Genomic DNA, 23,033 nt, shown 5'->3' with positions numbered 1-23,033 from the left:
TGTGAGCTTGATCCACTGGGGCATACAGGAGGCAGCCGATCAATGATTCTCTCTCATCATTCATGTTTCTATCTCTCTCTCCCTCTCCCTTCCTCTCTGAAATCAATAAAAATATATTTACAAAACAAAACAAAACAAACTTGGCCTGGCCCACCGCCCCTCCCTCCTCCTGTGCTCTCTTGTTCAGGGGCCAGCACCACAGTCCTCCACTCTGACCAGCCACCTTCCAGCCCATCCCCACGGCCACGAGCTCATTCCACAGGCCCCATCCTCTCCCTTCGGACTGACCTGCCTCCAGCTCTTTCCCAGTGAAACCACGCCTCATCAGCCCCTCTCTCTAGCTTCCTAAAATATGAGTGTGAAGATCAGTGCTTCCCTCCACCCCGACCTGAAATCACATGCCTTAGGGGGCTTTCTGGGCTGGGCCTGCTTCCCCTGCGCTCCTCCCCCACAGCCCTGACTTCATCCCTGTTACTTCCCACCACCTACTCACTCTGGTTTCCACCACCCATTTCCCCAAGCCCCCGCTGCCTCAAGCCTCTTCCACATTTGGCCACCCCTTCCTAAACACGCTCCGCTCCCCGGCAGTCAGGGGCCCTCAATACTCAGCTCAAAGGGGACCACCTCCAGGAGGCCCTCCCTAACTGCCCCTCCCGGCCCAGGAAGGTGCTCTGTGGTTCCTGGGTTTCCCCTCAGAGCAAAGTCTTGCTGTTTACACATTTGCCTTCTCCACTGACCCCAGGGCTGGGGCCTTGCGGTTGGTGTTTCCTCACTCTGCTCACTGAGGGCATGTGTGATCAGCCTCACCCAGGGCTCGCTGAGTAAACGAGTGAAGACCCACTCTGCTCCTCGGGCCGGATGCCTGACTCCTTGGCCCAGAGGTTTCCAGGCCAGAAGTGGAGGGTTCCCTCAGCATCTCCGTTAGGGCCCTAACCCCACCCTGACATCTGTCCCTTCCCTCTCCTCAGGCGAACTGAAGTTTCAAGGTCAAGGGGAACCTTCAGCCAGAACCAGGGAAATTGGGAGAGGCGGGGCGGGGCGGGGCAGGGGATTGGCATCCACACAAGTCTAGATCGGCCGAGGCCGGAGAAGCGAGAAAGACTCCTGGTGGGAGTGTGTAGGCTGCCGCGGCCCCCGTCTCTGCTTATTTTTGTCACACTCCCCACCCTCCCCTTCTGAGTCATTCTGACAACTTCCCTCTCTAGCTCCGGCCTCTTGACCACCCCTCTGCTCACTTGCTCTCTTGGCATCTTGGAGCCTCCAGCGGCTCCCCAGTGGCTCAGGAGCTTGGGAGCCCAGGCCTGACCTTCCAGTCATGACCAGGACCAGGACATCCCTTCTCCTGCTGATGGGTAAGCTGGGGACCCGAGGAAGGGGGCGAGGAGGATGGGGTCCAGGGAGGGAGAGAACTGGGAATGCATGCGTTCTGGACTCACACGTCAGGACAGGGACCTAGGGTCCGCGGAGTTTGTGGAGAGAGAGGAGATTGAAGAACCAGTCTGGGGGAGGGTCAGACATGCCGGGAGGGAGGCCAGTTGCCCGGACAATCCAGGGATCCCTCAGGTAGGCAGAACTAGCTCACTGTGTGCTCTGTCCACAGTGCCGCTTTGGCCCCAACTTTTCCTGGATTCCCCCACTTAGGAGTCCCCAGGGCGGGGGTGGGGAAGGCGCACCTTTAGGATGGGGGGTGTAGTTTGGCCTAAACAGAGAGTTGAAACTTGCCAGCCTGCCACTGGGTGAGGCGCCGTCTCTGGGCCGTCTGAAGGAGAGCAGCGAGGCGGGGGAGGCCCCAGCCTGGGAGGCCAGAAGACCAGGAGGCACGGGCCGCTGGGCCCAGTGAGGGGTCAGGCCCGGGGAGATGAAGCAGAGGAAGAACCTTTGCAAAGCTTCTCTCCGCACCCTCTTCCCCAGGCATGGCTTCCTCTCTCTGCTTCAACTTGGACACAGACAGGCCGACCATCTTCCCCATGCACAGCGCCGGGTTTGGACACACTGTGGTCCAGTACGACCGCTGGTGAGTCCGGGCGGTGACTGGCCTTGGGCTCTCGTCAGCTCCTCTCCCTGCACGGCGTTCTGCTCCCCCCCACCACGCCCTTTGTTCACAAGCTCTCCTTCCTCTCCGAGGGGCCATTCCCCCAGGGACACGCAGAGCTGAACTGAAAGCCATGCTGTCTGGCCATCTGGATGGTCCGAGCTAGCTAACATTTATTGAGCACTTACTGGGCACCAGGCACTGGGCCACGCACCCTTTATGTGGGTATGGATTTAGTCCTCAATTCAATCGTTATTGAGCACCTACTGTGTGTCTCAGGAGCCAGTCATACACCAGAGAACAAAACAGACAGAAATCCCTCCCGTGCAGAACTTAAGTTGTTATTAATCTCCTCTTGACAGATGAGGAAACTGAGGCACAGAGCGCTGAAGCAAACCTGCTGGAGTGGCAGTCTGGCCTTAGCGTCCACGCTACTGTCATCTTATTTTATGTTAGTTTCGTGTGTCCATCACAGTGCTTAGACAATTATATAATTCATGAAGTGATCCCCCTGAGAATTCTAGGGCCCACCTGGCACGGGACCTACTTATCACACAAATATTGCCCACATTCCCTGTGCTGTGCTGCCCATCCCCGTGACTATTCTGCGACTTCCCCTTCCCTTCACCTCTTCCACCCAGTCCCCTCGCCCCTCCCATCTGGCAACCCTCAGTTTGCCCACTGTATCCGAGTCTGTTTCGTTTGTGTGTGTGTTGTTCTTTAGATTCTACATGTTCTAGGAAGTGAAATCGCACGGTGTTTGATTTCTCCGTCTGCTGTGTCCACACTCCGAACTGCAGTGTTCTTTGTCTCCCCCAGGGTGGTGGTGGGGGCCCCCCAGGAGGTAAAGGCTGTCAACCAGACGGGCGGCCTCTACCGGTGTGACTACAGCACGGCCACCTGTGAGCCCATCCAGCTGCAGGGTGAGTCCCTGCCCCTCCCTGGGACCCAGGTCCAGCTGCCCATGCTCCATGGGGTCTGTGGGGAGCACAGTGGGCTCATGTTCTAGCTTCAGCTCAGTCTGAAAACCCTCGCCATCAGACATGCTTCCTGACCCCGAAGGCCTCCCTACCCGTTGCCCCCCTGCACCCCCCAGAGCTCCATCAAGAGCTGGGAGCCCCCTTCCTGTGTCAGACCTCCTTGTCTCCCAGGGATGAGGTGACCTCTGCCCAGACTGTACATAGCTTCTCTGTCCTGAGGGTGACCATCACCTACCTGTCCCCTCAGTCCCCCCAGAAGCTGTGAACATGTCCCTGGGCCTATCCCTGACAGCGGCCACCACACCCTCTCGGCTGCTGGTGAGTCGCCCTGGGTCACAGGAGCATCCTGAGGAAGGGGTGGGGACCTGGGACTGCAGGAGCTGGGGCTCTTGTGGAGGGTGGAGGTGCTGGGATGGGAGGGTGGAGGTGCTGGGATGGGACAGAGGCAGGGGACAGAGGCAGGAGCTGCCCGCCCACCACCCCTCTGTCCCTAGGCCTGTGGCCCCACTGTGCACCATGCATGCAATGAGAACATGCACTTGAATGGGTTCTGCTTCCTGTGGGCCTCCCCTTCCTGGCAGGCCCGGAGGCTTCCAGCTGACCTGCAGGGTGAGTGTCTGGGCCACTGGGTCTTTCGAGGAGCCCACACACATCTGACTGGAGGCGTAGTGGGGCCAGAGACACTCTACCAAAGAGATCAAAAGGAGGGAACTGGCCCGGCTGGTGTGGCTCAGTGGTTGAGCATTGACCCATGAACCAAGAGGTCACAGTTCGATTCCTGATCAGGGCACATGCCTGGGTTGTGGGCTCGATCTGCAGTAGGGGGCATGCATGAGGCAGCTGATCAATGATTCTCATCATTGATGTTTCTATTTCTCTCTCCCTCTCAGTTCCTCTCTCTGAAGTCAATAAAAACGTTAAAAAAAAGAGAGGGATCTGGAAAAAGGTTTACTGGGTTGTGTAGTGGGTCAAACATGGCGGGGGAGTCACTGCCCGCTTTCACGGCCTGCCCTGTGACTGCCCCGCTGCAGGGCCGTCCCTGTGGCCTTACCCTCTCTGAGCCCTCATGTCTTCATCTGTCAGATGGGTATAGTAACACACCCAGGACAGAGCCACCCCACGGCCAGGGTTTGGCACAACGCCTGGCATGTGCTGAGGGCTCAATGATTGCCAACTGCTATTGTTTTTAGAGAAAAGGGGGTTTATTTTCCCCCAGTGCACACTGGGATATACACTGAGTGGCCAGATTATTGTGATCTCTGAACGCATAATAATCTGCCACTCAGTGTATATCCTATATAATAAAAGGCTAACATGCAAGTTGTCCCCTCAACCAGGAGTTTGATCAGCAGGTAGGCCTGCCAACTGCCCATGTCCCCTCCCCCTGGCCAGGCTGGCCTGACCCCACCCATGCACAAATTCATGCACCGGGCCTCTAATATATATATATATCCTCTAATATATATATATATATATATCTATATATATATATATATATCTCCTCTAATATATATATAGAGATATATATCTATATATATATATATATCCTCTAATATATATATATATATATCCTCTAGTATATATATATATATATATATATATATATATATATATATATATATATACTGAGTGGCCAGATTATTATGTGTTCAGAGGTCATAATAATCTGACCACTCAGTGTATATGACCAATTGGTTTGTGCAGCTGGCCAAGAAAAGGTGATGAGGGCAGTCTGAATGTGTCCGTGCGTGATGTGTCTGTTTGTGTGTATGATGTGTGTATGGTGTGTGTAGTGTATGATGCCTGTGTATTTGTGTGGGTTTGATTTGTGTGTATTTGTGTGTGTTATGATGTGTATATGTGTGTGTGATGTGTGTATGTTTGCATTTGTGTGAGAGTGTATGATGTATGTATAGGTGTATGATGTGTATTTGTGTGTGTATGATGTGTATGTATTTGTGTATGAGTGTATGATATGTGTGTATGTGTGTCTTTGTGTGTGTATGATGTGTGTGTGCGCTCGCGCACAGGTTGAGGCACAGGGTCTGGCTTCCTGGTGCTGGTGGGAATGGAAAATAAGGAAGTGGGACAGTGAGTTCTTCACACCCAGCCCACAGCAGCCCAAGGCCGCGCCCCGCTGTCACTCTCACACTCAGGCCCTTGGGGAGGCAGGCATGGGCCATTGAATGCAGTGCCCCTTGCAGCACCTCTGGCTCTAACTTGACCCACAGGCACTGGGCTCCCCGGGGAACATCCAGGACGCCACTCTCTCGGGTGGGAGGCCACTGAGGCAGAAAGGGGAGCTGAGAGCTGGGCAGCCTTCTCTCCTGTGTTCACCCAGGAGGGGAGTGGTGTCCTGCATTTAAGCTGAGAACAGAATAGGGCCAGTGTGCGGCTGTTGCCAGGGGTGGCATTACAAATATTTAAAAGCCCTGGCCTGGTGGTTAGAGCATCAGCCCATGCACCAAAGGGTCTTGGGTTTGATTCCCGGTTAAGGGCACGTACCTGGGTTGCAGGTTCGATCCCCAGCCATGGTCAGGGCATGTGTGGGAGGCAACCAATCGATGTGTCTCTCTCACATTGATGTCTCCCTCCCTCCCTCCCTCCCTCCCACTCTAAAAATCAATGGAAAAGTATCATCGGGTGAGGATTAACAACAACAACAAATTGAAAAACTTAACAAAAATACAGTTCAGCTCTGAACAGTGAGGAGAGACCTGGCCAGGGACTGGAGCAGAGTGGAGATGCTGTGGGGAGGGGCGTGGAGGGCCCGGGGTTCGGCCGCTGAGGTAGAAGAGGGGAGCAGCTTCTCACCATCTGCATTGGAGGACCTTTCACGTTTTTACCAACCAGGCTGGCTGCGCAGGTGTGAGCAGCCGAATCATAGGTGCAGCCTCTTAGAGACTCTAGGAGACTTCGGGCCCTGTTCTGGGCAGGGGGCAGGGGGCAGGGGGCGGGGGGCAGGGGGCAGGGGGCAGGGGGCAGGGGCCAGGGGGCAGGGGGCGGGGGGCAGGGGGCAGGGGGCAGGGGGGCGGGGGGGGGGTGAGTTCTTGTTACCAGGAGGGTCTGGGCTCTGGGGCGCCTGCAGAGGACCCTGCCACCTCCTTCCTCAGAGTGCCCGAGGCAGGAGCAGGACATCGTCTTCCTGATCGACGGCTCAGGCAGCATCGGATCCAGGGATTTTGCCAAAATGCTGAGCTTCGTGAAGGCTGTGATGAGCCAGTTCCAGAGACCCAGGGCCCAGGTGCACCCGTGGGGCAGGGCAGGCGCTGGGCAGGCCTACAGGAGGGCGCTGGGCTCTGGGGAGGGCGCTGGGGCTCTGGGGAGGGTGCTGGGGCTCTGGGGAGGGCGCTGGGGCTCTGGGGGAGGGCGCTGGGGCTCTGGGGGAGGGCGCTGGGGAGGGAACTGGGGCTCTGGGGAGGGCGCTGGGGCTCTGGGGGAGAGCGCTGGGGCTCTGGGGAGGGCGCTGGGGAGGGAACTGGGGCTCTGGGGAGGGCGCTGGGGCTCTGGGGGAGGGCGCTGGGGCTCTGGGGAGGGCGCTGGGCTCTGGGGGAGGGCGCTGGGGCTCTGGGGAGGGCGCTGGGCCTCTGGGGGAGGGTGCTGGGCTCTGGGGGAGGGCGCTGGGCTTGGGGGAGGGCGCTGGGGCTCTGGGGAGGGTGCTGGGGCTCTGGGGGAGGGCGCTGGGGCTCTGGGGAGGGCGCTGGGCTTGGGGGAGGGCGCTGGGGCTCTGGGGAGGGCGCTGGGGCTCTGGGGAGGGCGCTGGGCTCTGGGGGAGGGCGCTGGGGCTCTGGGGAGGGCGCTGGGGCTCTGGGGGAGGGCGCTGGGGCTCTGGGGAGGGCGCTGGGCTTGGGGGAGGGCGCTGGGGCTCTGGGGAGGGCGCTGGGCTTGGGGGAGGGCGCTGGGGCTCTGGGGGAGGGCGCTGGGGCAGGACGCTGGGGCTCGGGGGAGGGCGCTGGGGCTCTGGGGGAGGGCGCTGGGGCAGGACGCTGGGGCTCGGGGGAGGGCGCTGGGGCTCTGGGGAGGGTACTGGGGCTTTGGGAGGCGGTGCCAGCCCCAGGGCTTCTCCCAGTTCTCCCTGATGCAGTTCTCCCACACCTTCCGGGTTCACTTCACGTTCAAGGACTTCACGCAGAGCTCAGACCCATGGCGGCTGCTGGACTCCGTGCGCCAGCTGGGAGGGTACACGCACACGGCCACAGCTATCCTGAAGGTCATGTGAGTGCTGACTCTCCAGGCCCCCCAGGCGGCTGCCCTTTCCCCAGGCCTCCTCGGGCTCCGTGACAAAGGGGCCGATGGAACTGAGATTCTGCCCGATCTCCTCACCAAGGGGGTGGGTGCCCTGGGCCGCACGCATCAGGCCTCCCAGAGGAAGTCCCTCCTCATGGCCACTGAGGCAGAGGGCTCTGTCCAGGCGCCTCCGGACCCTCTTCTTTCCCACAGAAAAGAGCTGTTCAGTGTCCACAGTGGGGCCCGAGCGGATGCCTCCAAGATCCTCATCGTCATCACCGACGGGGACAAAACAGGCGACAGCCTGGAATACTGGGAAGTCATCCCCATGGCCGAGGCCAAGGGCATCATCCGCTATGCGGTCGGGGTAGGATGTGGGATGCCTGCCTGCTGCTTCCTCTTTGGGGACATCCCCTTCAGGGACAGAAACCCCAGCTCTCGGCTTCCACTGCCCTCGGGGATGAGGCCTGTGTTAGCCTGGGGACCTGACCCTCTGCTAACCTCCATGTGTGTGTGTGTGTGTGTGTGTGTGTGTGTGTGTTGAGGGGGGGCTGGGGGGGCTGGGGGGAGAGCAGAGTGGTGAGGGAGGGGGATGACACTGACCCCGGTTTCTGGAGGACATGGCAGCAGAGTGTGGCAGGTGCCCTGGGCTTGCCGTCTTTTCACTGAGTCGGTTTCCTGTGGGGACAGGTGGGGTCGGCTTTTCAGGACACGCGCTCCGTGACAGAACTGATCGCCATCGCGTCCGCGCCCTCGCAGGAGCACATATTCCGAGTGGACAACTTCGATGCTCTGAGGGACATTCAGAAGCAGCTGAAAGAGAAGATCTTTGCCATTGAGGGTGAGGCAGAGGTGGAACGCGCTCCGACACCTCATTCAGCGGTGCCTTCCCTCTGGGCGGCATCTCTGCCATCAGACCCTGTCACAGCGGGGGTGTCCTGCCCTGGCTGGTTTGGCTCAGTGGATAGAGCGTCGGCCTGCAGACCGAAGGGTCCGGGTTCGATTCTGGTCAAGGGCATGTACCTTGGTTGCCGGTTCCTCCCTTGCTGGGGCCCTGGTTGGGGCGTGTGCAAGAGTCAACCAATCAATGTGTTTCTCTCATATTGATGTTTCTCTCTGTCTCTCCCTCTCTCTTCCTCTCTCTCTGAAAACCAATGGAAAAACATCCTTGGGTGAGGATTAAAAAAAAAAGCTGAGGTGTCCTCAGACCTGGCAAAGCCTGCCCCACCCCCACCCCCCTGCCCTGAACCCGAGTGCCATGCCTCCCCCAGGTACACACACCGTGAGCAGCAGCTCCTTCGAGTTGGAGATGTCCCAGGAGGGCTTCAGCGCGGTGCTCACGCCTGTGAGTGGGCCCTTCTGGCCACTGCTGTGGGGTGAGGGGCACAGGGAGGAGGCAGGTGAGGTGGGTGTGGGGTGAGGGGGGCAGGGAGGAGGCAGGTGAGGTGGGTGTGGGGTGAGGGGGGCAGGGAGGAGGCAGGTGGGGTGGGTGTGGGGTGAGGGGGGCAGGGAGGAGGCAGGTGGGGTGGGTGTGGGGTGAGGGGGCAGGGAGGAGGCAGGTGGGGTGGGTGTGGGGTGAGGGGGCAGGGAGGAGGCAGGTGGGGTGGGTGTGGGGTGAGGGGGGCAGGGAGGAGGCAGGTGAGGTTAGGTGTCAGGGGTGGGCTGCTGTGGAGTTGCTCTCTCCTCGCTCCCGGCTCAGCCCCAGGACCTTTCTCCCAGGACGGACCCGTTCTGGGCGCTGTGGGGAGCTTCAGCTGGTCTGGAGGTGCCTTCCTGTACCCCCAAAATATGAAACCCACCTTCATCAACATGTTTCAGGAGAATATGGACATGGCGGACTCCTACCTGGGTGAGAAGAGGCTTTGGCTGTGAGGACAGGCGGGAGATGAGCTTCCTGGGGGGCAGGGGCCGGGGCGGGGGGTGAGGGGGGCAGGAGGCGGCCTTTGTGCTGAGGCCCAACCCCTCAGGTTACTCCACGGAGCTGGCCCTTTGGAAGGGGGTGCAGAGCCTGGTCCTGGGGGCCCCCCGCCATCAGCACACCGGGAAGGCCGTCATCTTCACCCAGGCGGCCGGGCAGTGGAGGCCGAAGGCTGAAGTCCCAGGGACCCAGGTTGGGTGTGGAGGACCCTGAGGGGGGCGGGGTCTCCAGGGAGGAGGGAGCAGATGAAGGGGTTCAGGACTCGTGGGGGGAGGTCCTGGTGCCCAGGGAGAGGCGGGACCTGCCTAGAGGGTGCCCTGTGCCAGGGCAGACAGGGTGACTTGAGCCTCTGCCCTCCAGATTGGCTCCTACTTCGGGGCCTCCCTCTGTTCCGTGGACGTGGACAGAGATGGCAACTCCGACCTGGTCCTCATCGGGGCTCCCCATTACTACGAGCCGACCCGGGGGGGCCGGGTGTCTGTGTGCCCCTTGCCCCGGGGGGTGAGTGGCTGAGGAGACCTGGCTGGGTGGGGCGGAGGGGTTGCCCGGGGTGTGGGGTGGTGGGGTTGCCCGGGGTGGGACTGGCGCTGTTTCTGTTCTGCAGAGGGCCAGGTGGCAGTGCCAGGCCATCCTCCGTGGGGAGCAGGGCCACCCCTGGGGCCGCTTTGGGGCAGCCCTGACCGCGCTGGGGGACGTGAATGGGGACAAGCTGACGGACGTGGCCATCGGGGCCCCGGGGGAGCAGGAGAACCGGGGTGCTGTGTACCTGTTCCATGGGACCTCGGGGCTGGGCGTCAGCCCCTCCCACAGCCAGGTGAGGCCCGTTGCAGATCCTGTCACTCCGACTGCCTTCCCCTTGCTCCTCCCTGTCTCCCACGCTGCCACCTGGAAAAGTCTGTCTCCACCTCCGGCCTCCTCTGCCCACCACGGGCTTCTCTGTGCAGCGAACAAACTCTGTGGCTTGAGAAACGGAAGCGTTCGATGGAGACTTTGTACTTGGGTGGGGTCTCCGTCCAGGACTTTTAATCCCCCAGCGGCCCGTGCCCGGCGCCAGCCAGCGGTGTCAGAGATGGAGTCTGCTGCCACCGGTAATCCTGCAAATGCCCACCTAGACAGGAGCCCCCACCCAGTGGGGCAGGGCTCCCTCGGAGCGGGGCTGCTTCCCCGGCAAAGCCAAGGAAGTCCCAAATAAAAACAGGCGAAGGGCTGAGGAGACACTTCGCCAAAGATGATCTACAAAGGACCAGCTGGCAGCGTCAGTCATCAGCTAATTAAAGCCACAGCGAGACACCAGTTCACACCCGCCGGGTCGGGGTGGGGGGCTAGAATGGAGAGAGGCTACAGCAAGTGTGGGCGGGATGCCCTCGCAAGCCTCGAAGGGGGAAGAAGGGGTATGGGACCCGGTGCAGCTGCCTTGGACCACAGCCGGGCAGGTCCTGAGAGCTGAGGCAGGAGGCATTGTACGACCCAGCGACTCTGCCCAAGAGAACTGCGATCATGTTTACTCAGAACGGTACAGCAAATGTTCCCATAGCGTTACCACAATAACCCAAGGCGGAACAGCCCCGTGCCCATCCGCGAGCGAGCAGACACACAAAGGTGCTGTGGCCCCGCAGCGGACAGTATTCCGCCGTAAACGGGCGAGGGGCTGGCACATCTACAGCATCGATGGCCTTGAAAGCATGATGCTGAGAGAGAGGAGCCCGCACAGAGGCCACCTGGATCTGGTTCCATTTGTATTAGCTCCAGAACCGGGGTCCACAAAGGTAGAACGTAGGCTACTGGTCGTCAGGGGCTGGGGCGGGATATGAGGGACGTCGGGGTGACTGCTCAGGTGTATGGCTTCTTTTTGGGGTGATGAAAATGTTCTAAAATCGATTCGTTGGTGGTCGCCTAACTGTGGACATCCTGGAAACATGGAGCTGTGTACTTTAAACGGGTGAACTGCACGGTGTGGGAATTGTGTCTCAGGGCCGTGGCCGTGGCCGCCAGCCTTCCCAGGCCGCTGCCGTGAGGATTGCATGAGTCAGTACATAGGCGGCACGTAGCAAGTCTATGGTGACACATGCATATGTGCCTGGCACATAGTAGGTGTTACCTTATAATCAATTACTGTCGGTACAGCTTAACCACTGAAGGGCTTCAAAGAGCTTGGAACTTTAAGAAGAGGGCATGCCCTAACTCAGTGGTTGGCATTCGCGGCTCACGAGCCACATGCGGCTCACGAGCCGTGGTTTGCCGCTCTGTTGACTAATGAGTTTGCCGACCACTGCCCTGACTGGTTTGGCTCAGTGGATTGAGGGGTGGCCTGTGGACTGAAGGGTCCCAAGTTCGATTCCAGTCAGGGGCATGTACCTTGGTTGCGGTCACATCCCCAGTAGGAGGAGTGCAGGAGGCTGATCGATGTTTCTCTCTCATCGATGTTTCTGACTCTCTGTCCCTCTCTCTTCCTCTCTCTAAAAAATCAATAAAATATATTAAAAAAAAAAAAAAAAAGGGCGAGAGGCTTTGCTGAGAACCGTGCGGCCCCGAATCTCCTTTCTTTGCTCTAGTCATCATGGCCACTCACCTCCTTTGTAGGCCCTTCATGGTGACATCTTTTCACTCCTCACCCCTTCTGTCCCTGTCGTTCCTACCTCCCCGTTCCTCCTGTTGCTGATTTCCAACTCTTTTTTCTCCCCCCCAAACTGGCTTGCCCGTCCCTCTCACCAGAGGATCGAAGGCTCCCAGCTCTCCCCCAGGCTCCAGCACTTCGGGCAGTCGCTGAGCGGGGGTCAGGACCTCACCCTGGACGGCCTTGTGGACCTGGCCGTGGGGGCCCAGGGGCACGCACTGCTGCTCAGGTGAGAACAGCCTTCCCCTGTCACTCCCCCGGTGGTCCCTAGGTCTACCCAGCTCAGCTGTCTCCTCACCCACCCCCGGTTGCCCTCCTGGGACCAAGGGCTGGCATTGTGCCCACAGGACCAGACCTGTGCTCAGGGTGTGGGTGGACATCCGCATAACACCCACCGAGATCGCGAGGTCTGTGTTCGAGTGCCGGGAGCACGCAGCCTCCATCCGGGACCTGGCTGATGCCCAAGTCTGCCTTCGTGTCCACGAAAGCCCCAGGACGCGGCTGGGTGAGTCCTCTCTGGCCCAGGACTCCCGTCTCCTGCCTTGCCCCGTGCCCACCTGGGGAGTTCCTGGTTCTCTCAGCCCTCCCCACCCTCTACTTCCCCCGATAGGTAACCTCCAAAGTGATGTGACCTTTGACCTGACCCTTGACCCCGGCCGCCTGAGTCCCCGTGCCATCTTCAAGGAGACCAACACTCGGCATCTGACTCGTGTCAGGCTTCTGGATCTGAGACAGCACTGCGAGGAAGTGAAGCTGCTGCTCCCGGTGAGGGTCTCGGCGTGCTGGGGACGGCAGTGGCCGGGCAGGGAAAGAACCAGTGTGCTCTGGTCCTGGCGCTAGCTCAGCCCAGCACGTCGCCTCGCATGCAGGAGGAGCTTAACATTTCTTAGCCAGATAAGTGAGCGGGTCCGTGGCTCGGTGAATGAATGAATGGAGGGGTGGGCTGCAGCTGCCAGGAATCACACAGCTGCATGGCAGAGACGCGCACGGCTGCTTCAGAGAACTAGAGCGGGGGGGGGGCTGGGATTCTTGCCTCAAGCAGTTCCTCTGAGACAGACCCTGTCCTCGGTGCTAGGGACACCACAGGGGACAAAACAGTCCACGCCCAGAGGGCAGGCCGGGGAGAGAGGAAACATAATCCGGTTCCTAGGTAACAGGGGTCAGGTAGTGATGAATGCTGTGAAGAAGGATGAAGCCAGGGAGACAGCAGAGGGTCCTGAGGCCTCTCCGAGCAGGGAGGTTGCGAAGACCCTGAGCAGGCTGAGCTGTGGGAGGCTGGGGGAAGGGAGAGCAAGGCAGAGGGCAAGCCCAGCAGAGGATTCTCAAGGTGGAATCTTAGCAATGAGCGTTTCCCCAGCTCAGGTAGGCATCACTGTTACCCCATTTCACAGATGAGGAGACGGGCACAGCTAGTGACTGAGGGTGCTGTCCTGAGCCTCCTGCTCTCCTCAATGTCCGCCTTGTAGGCTTGCGTGGAGGACTCGATGATCCCCATCACCCTGAGTCTCAATTTCTCCCTGGTGGGCAAGCCCATCCCTACCCTTGGAAACCTCCAGCCCATGCTGGCTCCGGACACCCCCAGATACCTCACAGCCTCCGTGAGTCTCGGGTTGGGATCTTCAGGGGGCAGTGGGGTGTGGCCTCCAGGCCTTGGAGAAACCCCGCGTTGCCTTCCCTCTCAGCTCCCCTTTGAGAAGAACTGTGGAGACGACCATGTCTGCCAGGACGACCTTGGCATCGCCATTGACGCCTCTGGGTGAGCTTCCACCTCCTTAGACCTGCCCTGGTCCCCCAGCCCCTCTCGTGGGACCTAGAGCTGCTGTCTGGCTCTCCCTAACATCTCCACCCTGTGCTCAGAAACCAGACATCCCAGGCCCCGGGGCCCCCCACCTCTCCACTCTGTGTTTCGTCCCCACACCATTTCTAGCCCTGGTCATAGGCTCATCTCCTGCCCTCCACCCCAACCCCCAGCTTGGAGACCCTGGTGGTGGGGAGCAACCTGGAGCTGAACATGGGAGTGAAAGTGTGGAATGCTGGGGAGGACTCCTACGGGACCACTGTCACCTTCTCCTACCCGCCAGGGCTGTCTTACCGGCGTGTGGCAGTGAGCCAGGTATTAATCCCTCGGGGAGGCAAGCTAATGGCTGGGCATCAGCAGAGACTCCTGTTCAACGCTCAGGCTGGGGCCGCCATTGCTCAGCGGCCTCTCATAAACCCAGAATCTGGGCTGATCCTGGTCGGAGAGACACGGCTGTGCCATCTGGGGCTTGCTCATGTTGTGCGCAACTCCGGGCACCACGTTCTAAGAACACTGACTATTAGGAATGAGTGCCCAGCAGGCTGCTAATGTGGAGAGAGGGGGGACTCTGCCCTCAACTTTTTTGTAGTCCACATATTTTGTAGTATCATATCAATATTCTTCTTTTAAAGGAGAACCTACCTCGACCTTCAAATATTTGAAACACTGCCTTGTAGAAGCAGGGGTTAAATTTATTGGTTACTCTAGATCAGGTCTTGGCCTGCTTTTTCTCTGAAGAGCTAGAAAGTAAATATTTCAGCTTTGTGGGCCATAGCGCGTCTGTCACATCTACTGAGCTCTGCTGCTGTAGAGTGAAAGCAGCCATTGACAAGACGTGAGCGCCAACAGAACTTCCCCTGTAAACAGTGGTGTTGGGCTATTGTTTGGCGATACCAGCTCTGGAAGACAGAGCTAGGACCAAAGTGAAACAGATTTTCAACAAAAATTGTACAAAAAATGTTAAGCATTTATAAAAGTAGAGAGAAGATCAACAAACCTCTCAAAAACGTTATCACCCAGATTCAACCATTATCAACATTTTGCTGTATTTATTTCATCTGGCTCCCCCCTCTGTTTGCTGAAATATTTTAAGAGAAGTCCCAGACATCATGTCACTCCTCTCTCTTTCCCCCTTAGTTCTGGACTGTCCCCACATCCCACATGACCCAGTACCATTATCGCATCCAGTGAAGCAAAGGATTCGTAATAAAATTTCCTTAGTCTCAAAAATATCTTTTTATTTATACCTGATTTATTGGAGCCAGCATCTAACCTGGGCCTATACATTACATTTGGTTGGTTGGCCTCTTGTGTCTCTCTTAGGCATGCATTCCCAATGTGGTCACCTTTTGGTTAACGTTCAAAGGGACGCGCTAGAAATGGCAAGACCCAGCTGCGCCGGGGTGAGAGCCCCAGCACTGGAAGTACTTCTAGACACACCAACCAAATGCACCACGTGGGCCTCTGTTGGGTATTTATTTTTAAAATGAGCTGTAAAATAGCATCTTTGGCGACAACCGAGGACAGTGGTTGGCAAACTGCGGCTCGCGAGCCACATGCGGCTCTTTGGCCCCTTGAGTTTTTAGCAAAGGCCAGCTTAGGAGTACCCTAATTAAGTTAACAACAATGTACCTACCCATATAGTTTAAGTTTAAAAAATTTGGCTCTCAAAAGAAATTTCAATCGTTGTACTGTTGATATTTGGCTCTGTGGACTAATGAGTTTGCCGACCACTGACCTAGGAAGACGGCACATGCCCCGGATACTGGCTGACGTTAAGGAGTGGTTGCTTATGTTGCCGGGCGTGAGTTGTTGAGTCTTGCGGTCGGTGGTATATATTGAGGAATTTCTGGATGAAACAATGTGATATTCAGAATGTGTTTTAAATTACTCAGAAAAAAAGGTGGAGACGCAGCTGAATAAAACAAAAGTAGGAAAATGTTGCCCATTTAAGCAGAGTGATGGGTATATGGGGCTTGATTTATTTAGTCTCTCTACTTTTGAGCATGTTTGACAATTTCCATAACAGAAAGCCTGTTAAAAATAACAATAAATAAAAGGGGGAAAACTTTAATAAATCTGAGATTTCTACATTAGGGAGAAATTTGACCAGACAGATAGTGTCTAAAGATTAAAAAACAACAACACTACATAATCTTAGGGTGGATTCCAGGAAACTGTCACTCCATCATGGCGTCTCTTTGGGACACTAACAAACGCTCACCTGCCATCTCCCTGCCCTTGCTCAGAGCCGGCCGCAGTCGCGCTCCCTGCGCCTGGCCTGTGACAGCGCCCCAGCCGGGAGCCGGGACTCCTGGAGCACCAGCTGCAGCCTCAAACACATCATCTTCCGCGAGGGCGCCCAGGTCAGCTGTCTCCCACTTCCCTGCCCCGCCCAGGCTCAGGGCCCGTGACCTCCGCCGCCAACCCCACGCCCGCCTCTCCTCAGGTCACCTTCGTGGCCACCTTTGACGTCTCCCCCAAGGCCATGCTGGGAGACCGCCTGCTTCTGACGGCCAATGTGAGCAGGTGAGCAGGGCCAGGCACAGGTCCGAACGCCCTCGCGCCCCGCCTCCCCGTCAGGAGCTCCTCCAATGCTCCTCCTCTTCTTCCAGCGAGAACAACTCCCCCCGGACCAGCAGGACCACCTCCCAGCTGGCGCTCCCGGTGAAGTACGCCGTCTACACCGTGATCAGCAGGTGCCACACCAGGACCTGAGCTGGGTCCTTCCCATCGCTCTGACGGGGCTGGGGGTTCTCAGTCCCTGCGGCCCCCAACACCTGGGATACTGAGGTCCTACCACGCCCCGTCCAGTCCTTAGATGACAACTGCTAGCAGCACTTGCTAATCACCCCCTGAGTGTTTACTGTGGGCTAGCTCTGACAACAGGAAGTGGCGTTATCACTACACGCTACATTTAACAGAGGCTATAGTTCTCAGAGGCTTTCTCCGAAGCCCCAGGATTGTCCTGGATTCCGTAAGAGATGGGAGAGACGTCTCTGTCTTCCAGGTTCTCACCGCCCCACTGGGGGCGAGGTTACCCTGATCTAGAGCAGAGTCTTACCCAGGGCCTCTCTGTGGTTCCGGAGCCTGAGGCTTTGTGAGCTTCCAGGAGGGGGTGGGCTCCTGTCAGGGGAGGCCTCAGCTCAGCACTGCAGGTCCTGTGGCACTGGCCGTGGCCCTTGGCATTTGGGTGGACAGTTCTTCATTGCCAGGAACAAAGGGCTTTTAGAACCACTCCTCCTCCCTTCCCCAGGCCCCTTGGGAAGGATAGGGAGAGACACTCTGCCTGTTCCGGGGGTGAGGGGGTGGGGGTCAGGGAAAAGCCGCAGATGCTGCCCCAGGAGGGGTGGATGCTGAGGGGTAGGTGCTGCCCCAGGAGGGGTGAATGCTGAGGGGTAGACTGCCCCAGGAGGGGTGGATGCTGAGGGGTAGGTGCGGCCCAGGAGGGGTGGATGATGAGGGGTAGACTGCCCCAGGAGGGGTGGATGCTGAGGGGTAGGTGCGGCCCAGGAGGGGTGGATGATGAGGGGTAGGTACTGCCCCAGGAGGGGTGGATGCTGAGGGGTAGGTGCTGCCCCAGGAGGGGTGGATGCTGAGGGGTAGGTGCGGCCCAGGAGGGGTGGATGATGAGGGGTAGGTACTGCCCCAGGAGGGGTGGATGATGAGGGGTAGGTGCGGCCCAGGAGGGGTGGATGATGAGGGGTAGGTGCTGCCCCAGGAGGGGTGGATGATGAGGGGTAGACTGCCCCAGGAGGGGTGGATGCTGAGGGGTAGACTGCCCCAGGAGGGGTGGATGATGAGGGGTCGACTGCCCCAGGAGGGGTGGATGATGAGGGGTAGACTGCCCCAGGAGGGGTGGATGATGAGGGGTAGACTGCCCCAGGAGGGGTGGATGCTGAGGGGTAGACTGCCCCAGGAGGGGTGGATGCTGAGGGGTAGACTGCCCCAGGAGGGGTGGATGATGAGGGGTAGACTGCCCCAGGAGGGGTGGATGCTGAGGGGTAGGTGCTGCCCCAGGAGGGGTGGATGCTGAGGGGTAGACTGCCCCAGGAGGGGTGGATGATGAGGGGTAGACTGCCCCAGGAGGGGTGGATGCTGAGGGGTAGGTGCGGCCCAGGAGGGGTGGATGCTGAGGGGTAGACTGCCCCAGGAGGGGTGGATGATGAGGGGTAGACTGCCCCAGGAGGGGTGGATGCTGAGGGGTAGGTGCTGCCCCAGGAGGGGTGGATGATGAGGGGTAGGTGCTGCCCCAGGAGGGGTGGATGATGAGGGGTAGACTGCCCCAGGAGGGGTGGATGATGAGGGGTAGACTGCCCCAGGAGGGGTGGATGATGAGGGGTAGACTGCCCCAGGAGGGGTGGATGCTGAGGGGTAGACTGCCCCAGGAGGGGTGGATGATGAGGGGTAGGTGCTGCCCCAGGAGGGGTGGATGATGAGGGGTAGACTGCCCCAGGAGGGGTGGATGATGAGGGGTAGACTGCCCCAGGAGGGGTGGATGATGAGGGGTAGGTGCTGCCCCAGGAGGGGTGGATGATGAGGGGTAGACTGCCCCAGGAGGGGTGGATGATGAGGGGTAGGTGCTGCCCCAGGAGGGGTGGATGATGAGGGGTAGGTGCTGCCCCAGGAGGGGTGGATGATGAGGGGTAGGTGCTGCCCCAGGAGGGGTGGATGATGAGGGGTAGGTGCTGCCCCAGGAGGGGTGGATAATGAGGGGTAGACTGCCCCAGGAGGGGTGGATGCTGAGGGGTAGACTGCCCAAGGAGGGGTGGATGATGAGGGGTAGACTGCCCCAGGAGGGGTGGATGATGAGGGGTAGACTGCCCCAGGAGGGGTGGATGATGAGGGGTAGACTGCCCCAGGAGGGGTGGATGCTGAGGGGTAGACTGCCCCAGGAGGGGTGGATGCTGAGGGGTAGACTGCCCCAGGAGGGGTGGATGATGAGGGGTAGACTGCCCCAGGAGGGGTGGATGCTGAGGGGTAGGTGCTGCCCCAGGAGGGGTGGATGCTGAGGGGTAGACTGCCCCAGGAGGGGTGGATGATGAGGGGTAGACTGCCCCAGGAGGGGTGGATGCTGAGGGGTAGGTGCGGCCCAGGAGGGGTGGATGCTGAGGGGTAGACTGCCCCAGGAGGGGTGGATGATGAGGGGTAGACTGCCCCAGGAGGGGTGGATGCTGAGGGGTAGGTGCTGCCCCAGGAGGGGTGGATGATGAGGGGTAGGTGCTGCCCCAGGAGGGGTGGATGATGAGGGGTAGACTGCCCCAGGAGGGGTGGATGATGAGGGGTAGACTGCCCCAGGAGGGGTGGATGATGAGGGGTAGACTGCCCCAGGAGGGGTGGATGCTGAGGGGTAGACTGCCCCAGGAGGGGTGGATGATGAGGGGTAGGTGCTGCCCCAGGAGGGGTGGATGATGAGGGGTAGACTGCCCCAGGAGGGGTGGATGATGAGGGGTAGACTGCCCCAGGAGGGGTGGATGATGAGGGGTAGGTGCTGCCCCAGGAGGGGTGGATGATGAGGGGTAGACTGCCCCAGGAGGGGTGGATGATGAGGGGTAGGTGCTGCCCCAGGAGGGGTGGATGATGAGGGGTAGACTGCCCCAGGAGGGGTGGATGATGAGGGGTAGACTGCCCCAGGAGGGGTGGATGCTGAGGGGTAGGTGCTGCCCCAGGAGGGGTGGATGCTGAGGGGTAGACTGCCCCAGGAGGGGTGGATGATGAGGGGTAGGTGCTGCCCCAGGAGGGGTGGATGATGAGGGGTAGACTGCCCCAGGAGGGGTGGATGCTGAGGGGTAGGTGCTGCCCCAGGAGGGGTGGATGATGAGGGGTAGACTGCCCCAGGAGGGGTGGATGATGAGGGGTAGACTGCCCCAGGAGGGGTGGATGCTGAGGGGTAGGTGCTGCCCCAGGAGGGGTGGATGATGAGGGGTAGACTGCCCCAGGAGGGGTGGATGCTGAGGGGTAGACTGCCCCAGGAGGGGTGTATGCTGAGGGGTAGACTGCCCCAGGAGGGGTGGATGATGAGGGGTAGACTGCCCCAGGAGGGGTGGATGCTGAGGGGTAGACTGCCCCAGGAGGGGTGGATGCTGAGGGGTAGACTGCCCCAGGAGGGGTGGATGATGAGGGGTAGGTGCTGGCTTTCATTTTAAATCCATTTTCCTAAGAATTTTTGATGTTGAACATTTTTCATACATTTGACTTCAACAAAGCTTTATTGAGCCTCTATTGTGTGATCATCACCACACATGGACCCTGCCCCTCGGGATGTATGCGCTTGTGATATGGGACAGGCCGTGGGGCTTAGGCTGGGTGCACCGCCCTGCTACGTCCACCCGCGTGCCTCGTCGGCTGGCCTCCTCCTGCCCAGAGCCCCACACTCTCCCCCGCACCTCACGCCGGGCTCCCGGCAGCCGGCAGTGCGGGCTCTGAGCTTGTCTGGGAGCGTGTGCTGGGCTGGCACAGGCAGGCACAGCGGTGTGACCTCTGCAGAGCCTCTGTCCCTCTAACGGCCCCCCTGCCCGGCCCCCTGGGCAGTGTCCTCTGCGGGCAGCTTCTGCGAGCACCCAGCCGGACGCCCAGCCCCGGTCCCTAACCTTCCCACTCCTCAGGTCAGCCGCACCCCTCACCCCGGACAGCCAAGGCCCCGGGGAACTTAACCCCCCCATGCCTCTTCTCTCCCCAGCCACGAGGACTCCACCAAGTACCTCAACTTCTCGGCCTCCGAGGAGGAGGGGAGCAGCGGGGCCCAGCTCCGATACCAGGTGAGGACGGCGGCTCCGGCCGGGGCTGCGGCCACAGCCAGGGAGCAGGGCGGGCTGTGGGTTTGGCACGCTTCGCCCTCGCTGCCCTCTGTGCAGGTGAACAACCTGGGGCAGAGGGACCTGCCGGTCAGCATCCTCCTCTCGGTGCCTGTGGAGCTGAGCCAGGTGGCTGTGTGGACAGAGCTGGAGCTCCTCCACCCCCAGGTGCGCGGGACGGTGTGTGGCTCCCGACTCGGGCCTCGGCCTGGGTTCCCGTGTCCCTCCCGATCCCCAAGGTCCCCGCCGAGACGCCTGTCCTGTGTCTTCCTAGAACCCGCAGATGCGCTGCTCTTCAGAGAGAACGGTGCCCACCGAGTCCAACCCCCAGGCCCACATCCAGAAGAACTCCGTGCTGGTGAGGGGGACGGGCTGCCCCCCACTTTCAGCCACGCATCAGAGGGGCTGAATTCAGGAGTCCGTGTGACGTGCAGAGGGATGTCTGCTGCGCGGCATTCCTGAATTCGGATGTGGCTGCTCCCTTAAATCAGACACTTGAATGCTATCTTCTGCCTTCACACACACACCCCGCCCCCCTGGGCTGACCTACTTCCTGTCCCTAGGACTGCTTGGCTGCCGCCTGCCGGAGGTTCCGCTGTGACGTCCCCTCCTTCGGCATCCAGGAGGAACTTGACTTCATCCTGAAGGGCAACCTCAGCTTCGGCTGGGTCAGCCAGGTGTGTGGGCCCAGCGGCAGAGCCCCTGCCCCAGCCCCGGGCGGTCCCTGAATGTCTGTGCCGGCCTCCGGGGAGCGAGGGCATCTCCCTGGCGCCCAGCTTTCCCCAGAGCCAGCTGCCAGCTCCCCTGCCCTCTGCAGACGCAGCAGAAGAAGGTGTCGGTCGTGAGCGTGGCGGAAATCACGTTCGACAGATCCGTGTACGCCCAGCTCCCGGGCCAGGAGGCATTTCTGAGAGCCCAGGTAGCGACCGTGTGGGAGGCAGCAGCCAGGTGGTGAGAGGCTCTGATGCTGAATCCGTGTGCCGGTGGGGGCTCACGGCCTGGAGGGAGGCGGGGGGTGAAGATCCCGGGGTGGGACAGATGTCCCTAACCCCAGAGGGCTTCTGTAGCTCAGCCCAGGAGTCTGGCCTGAGGAGGCAGGGGAGGAGGTTAGGGGAGGAGAGCCTGGGAGGAGCCGGGGCAGCCAGAGGCCCGATGCTGTCTGACCGGGTCACCTCCTTCCAGGCGGAGGTGGTGCTGGAGAAGCAGGAGGTCCACAACCCCGTGCCCCTCGTTGTGGGCAGCTCTGTGGGAGGACTGGTGCTGCTGGCTCTCATCACGTTCACACTGTACAAGGTGCGTGCTCGCCTCCTGACCCCCAGCACGTGCTCCCACTCTTCACAGCATAAGACAGCGCTCACCTTGGAGGCGGGCACACGTTCTCGCTCAGTCACTGCGTGCGAGAGAGCCTCTTCCACCTCTGACATCAGCCGTCCCCACTGTCCTCCATGTGTGTGCCTCCTCCCTGTTCTCAGGCCTCCTTTAGTCTCTCCCCTTTCCTTCCCACTCGTCTCTGCCTTTGTACGTGTTTCCCTTGACAGCAAATCTATATATATAAAAGCCTAAGCGACCGAACAACCGGTCGCTATGACGCACACTGACCACCAGGGGGCAGACGCTCAATGCGGGAGCTGCCCCCTGGTGGTCAGTGCGCTCACACAGCGGGAGCGCCGCTCAGCTGACAGATGGGCGACAGACGCAGGGCTCAAGGCTGTGCAAGCCTGTGGCAGGCACAGTGGGGCCAGGATGAGCGGGAGCCGCAAGCAGGAGTGGTAGGCGGAGTTGGACTGCCGGTTTTGGCCTGATCCCCGCAGGCCATGCACCGGGCCTCTAGTTATAACATGGAAAGCACTGCCCTGGGTTTGATGTGGACACCACCATGGATTCTCGCTGTGACTAGGCAAGTGCCAGGTCCACGCTGGGTCTTGTTTCACGCTGTAAAGGTAATTACCAGCTCACAGAACTGTGGTCCAGTCTAACTGTCACAGTGTTGCCACGGCACTGCTTGGACATCACAGGGGCCCCTGAATGGTGGTCCCTCCCCTTCCCCATCACCTCTTTCCCCCTCTCCCACTGGACGCCCTGACCTTCCTCTCCCTCCTCCCCTGCAGGTCGGCTTCTTTAAACGTCAGTACAAAGAGATGATGGCGGAAGCAAATGGACAAGCTGCCCCAGGAAATGGGCCATTGGACCCCCAAGGTGGCCAATAAGAAACTCCCTCCTGATGAACAAAAATCGATACAGAGGCAGAGAAGCATCGAACAGACTGTCGAACAACAGTGGGAAGGCTGGGGAGGGTGGGGGGAGGTAAGAGATCAACTGAAGGACTTATATGCATGCATATAAGCACAACCAATGGACACAAGACACAAGGGGGGTGAGGGCGTGTGCCGGCAGGTAGGGGAGGCTGAGGGAAGGTCAATGGGGGGAGGGGGCGGGGGGAAGGAAACATATGTACTACTGTTTGTAATACTTTAAACAATATATATTTATTATATATATATATTAAAAAGAAAGAAACTCCCTCCTGTTCTCTTTTGGACTTGCTCCGCCCTGAGAGGTTTCCTGGCCCTTTTACTCTCGCCCGCCCCACCCCGCCAGCCATGAGGGGAACAAATGTCCCACAGGAGGAGGCTGGCCTCAGGCGGCTTCTCTCTTTGGGAGGATGAAGTT

At 59.5% G+C, this 23,033-nt stretch overlaps 1 protein-coding gene across 1 annotated transcript; it reads left to right on the top strand.

Annotated features, from left to right (window-relative positions):
• Positions 1-1,247: 1,247 nt before the first annotated feature.
• On the top strand, positions 1,248-22,653 carry ITGAX (integrin subunit alpha X). Its single transcript, XM_054714453.1, has 30 exons — positions 1,248-1,352; positions 1,912-2,014; positions 2,852-2,955; positions 3,260-3,330; positions 3,507-3,621; positions 6,126-6,256; positions 7,082-7,227; positions 7,453-7,606; positions 7,930-8,080; positions 8,511-8,584; positions 8,959-9,088; positions 9,207-9,349; positions 9,518-9,658; positions 9,762-9,971; positions 11,870-12,000; positions 12,119-12,276; positions 12,382-12,536; positions 13,238-13,369; positions 13,454-13,527; positions 13,743-13,884; positions 15,819-15,935; positions 16,019-16,098; positions 16,185-16,268; positions 20,249-20,327; positions 20,424-20,531; positions 20,638-20,721; positions 20,927-21,040; positions 21,181-21,282; positions 21,546-21,656; positions 22,472-22,653. The coding sequence occupies exons 1-30, from the start codon at positions 1,316-1,318 to the stop codon at positions 22,568-22,570; spliced, it is 3,480 nt and encodes a 1,159-aa protein (XP_054570428.1). The 5' UTR covers positions 1,248-1,315; the 3' UTR covers positions 22,571-22,653.
• Positions 22,654-23,033: the final 380 nt, after the last annotated feature.

Source organism: Eptesicus fuscus, chromosome 4 (genome assembly GCF_027574615.1).
Source record: "Eptesicus fuscus isolate TK198812 chromosome 4, DD_ASM_mEF_20220401, whole genome shotgun sequence".
In the NCBI taxonomy this organism is placed as follows: Eukaryota; Metazoa; Chordata; class Mammalia; order Chiroptera; family Vespertilionidae; genus Eptesicus; species Eptesicus fuscus.
This window is presented reverse-complemented; position numbering and strand designations above follow the sequence as displayed.

Bases quoted from the DNA above. Each gene is read 5' to 3' on its own strand.
- ITGAX (XM_054714453.1), top strand. From the start codon at position 1,316: ATGACCAGGACCAGGACATCCCTTCTCCTGCTGATGG. The intron at 13,528-13,742 runs GTGAGCTTCCAC...CCCAACCCCCAG, and splicing joins ATCGCCATTGACGCCTCTGG to CTTGGAGACCCTGGTGGTGG. The intron at 13,885-15,818 runs GTATTAATCCCT...GCCCTTGCTCAG, and splicing joins GGCGTGTGGCAGTGAGCCAG to AGCCGGCCGCAGTCGCGCTC.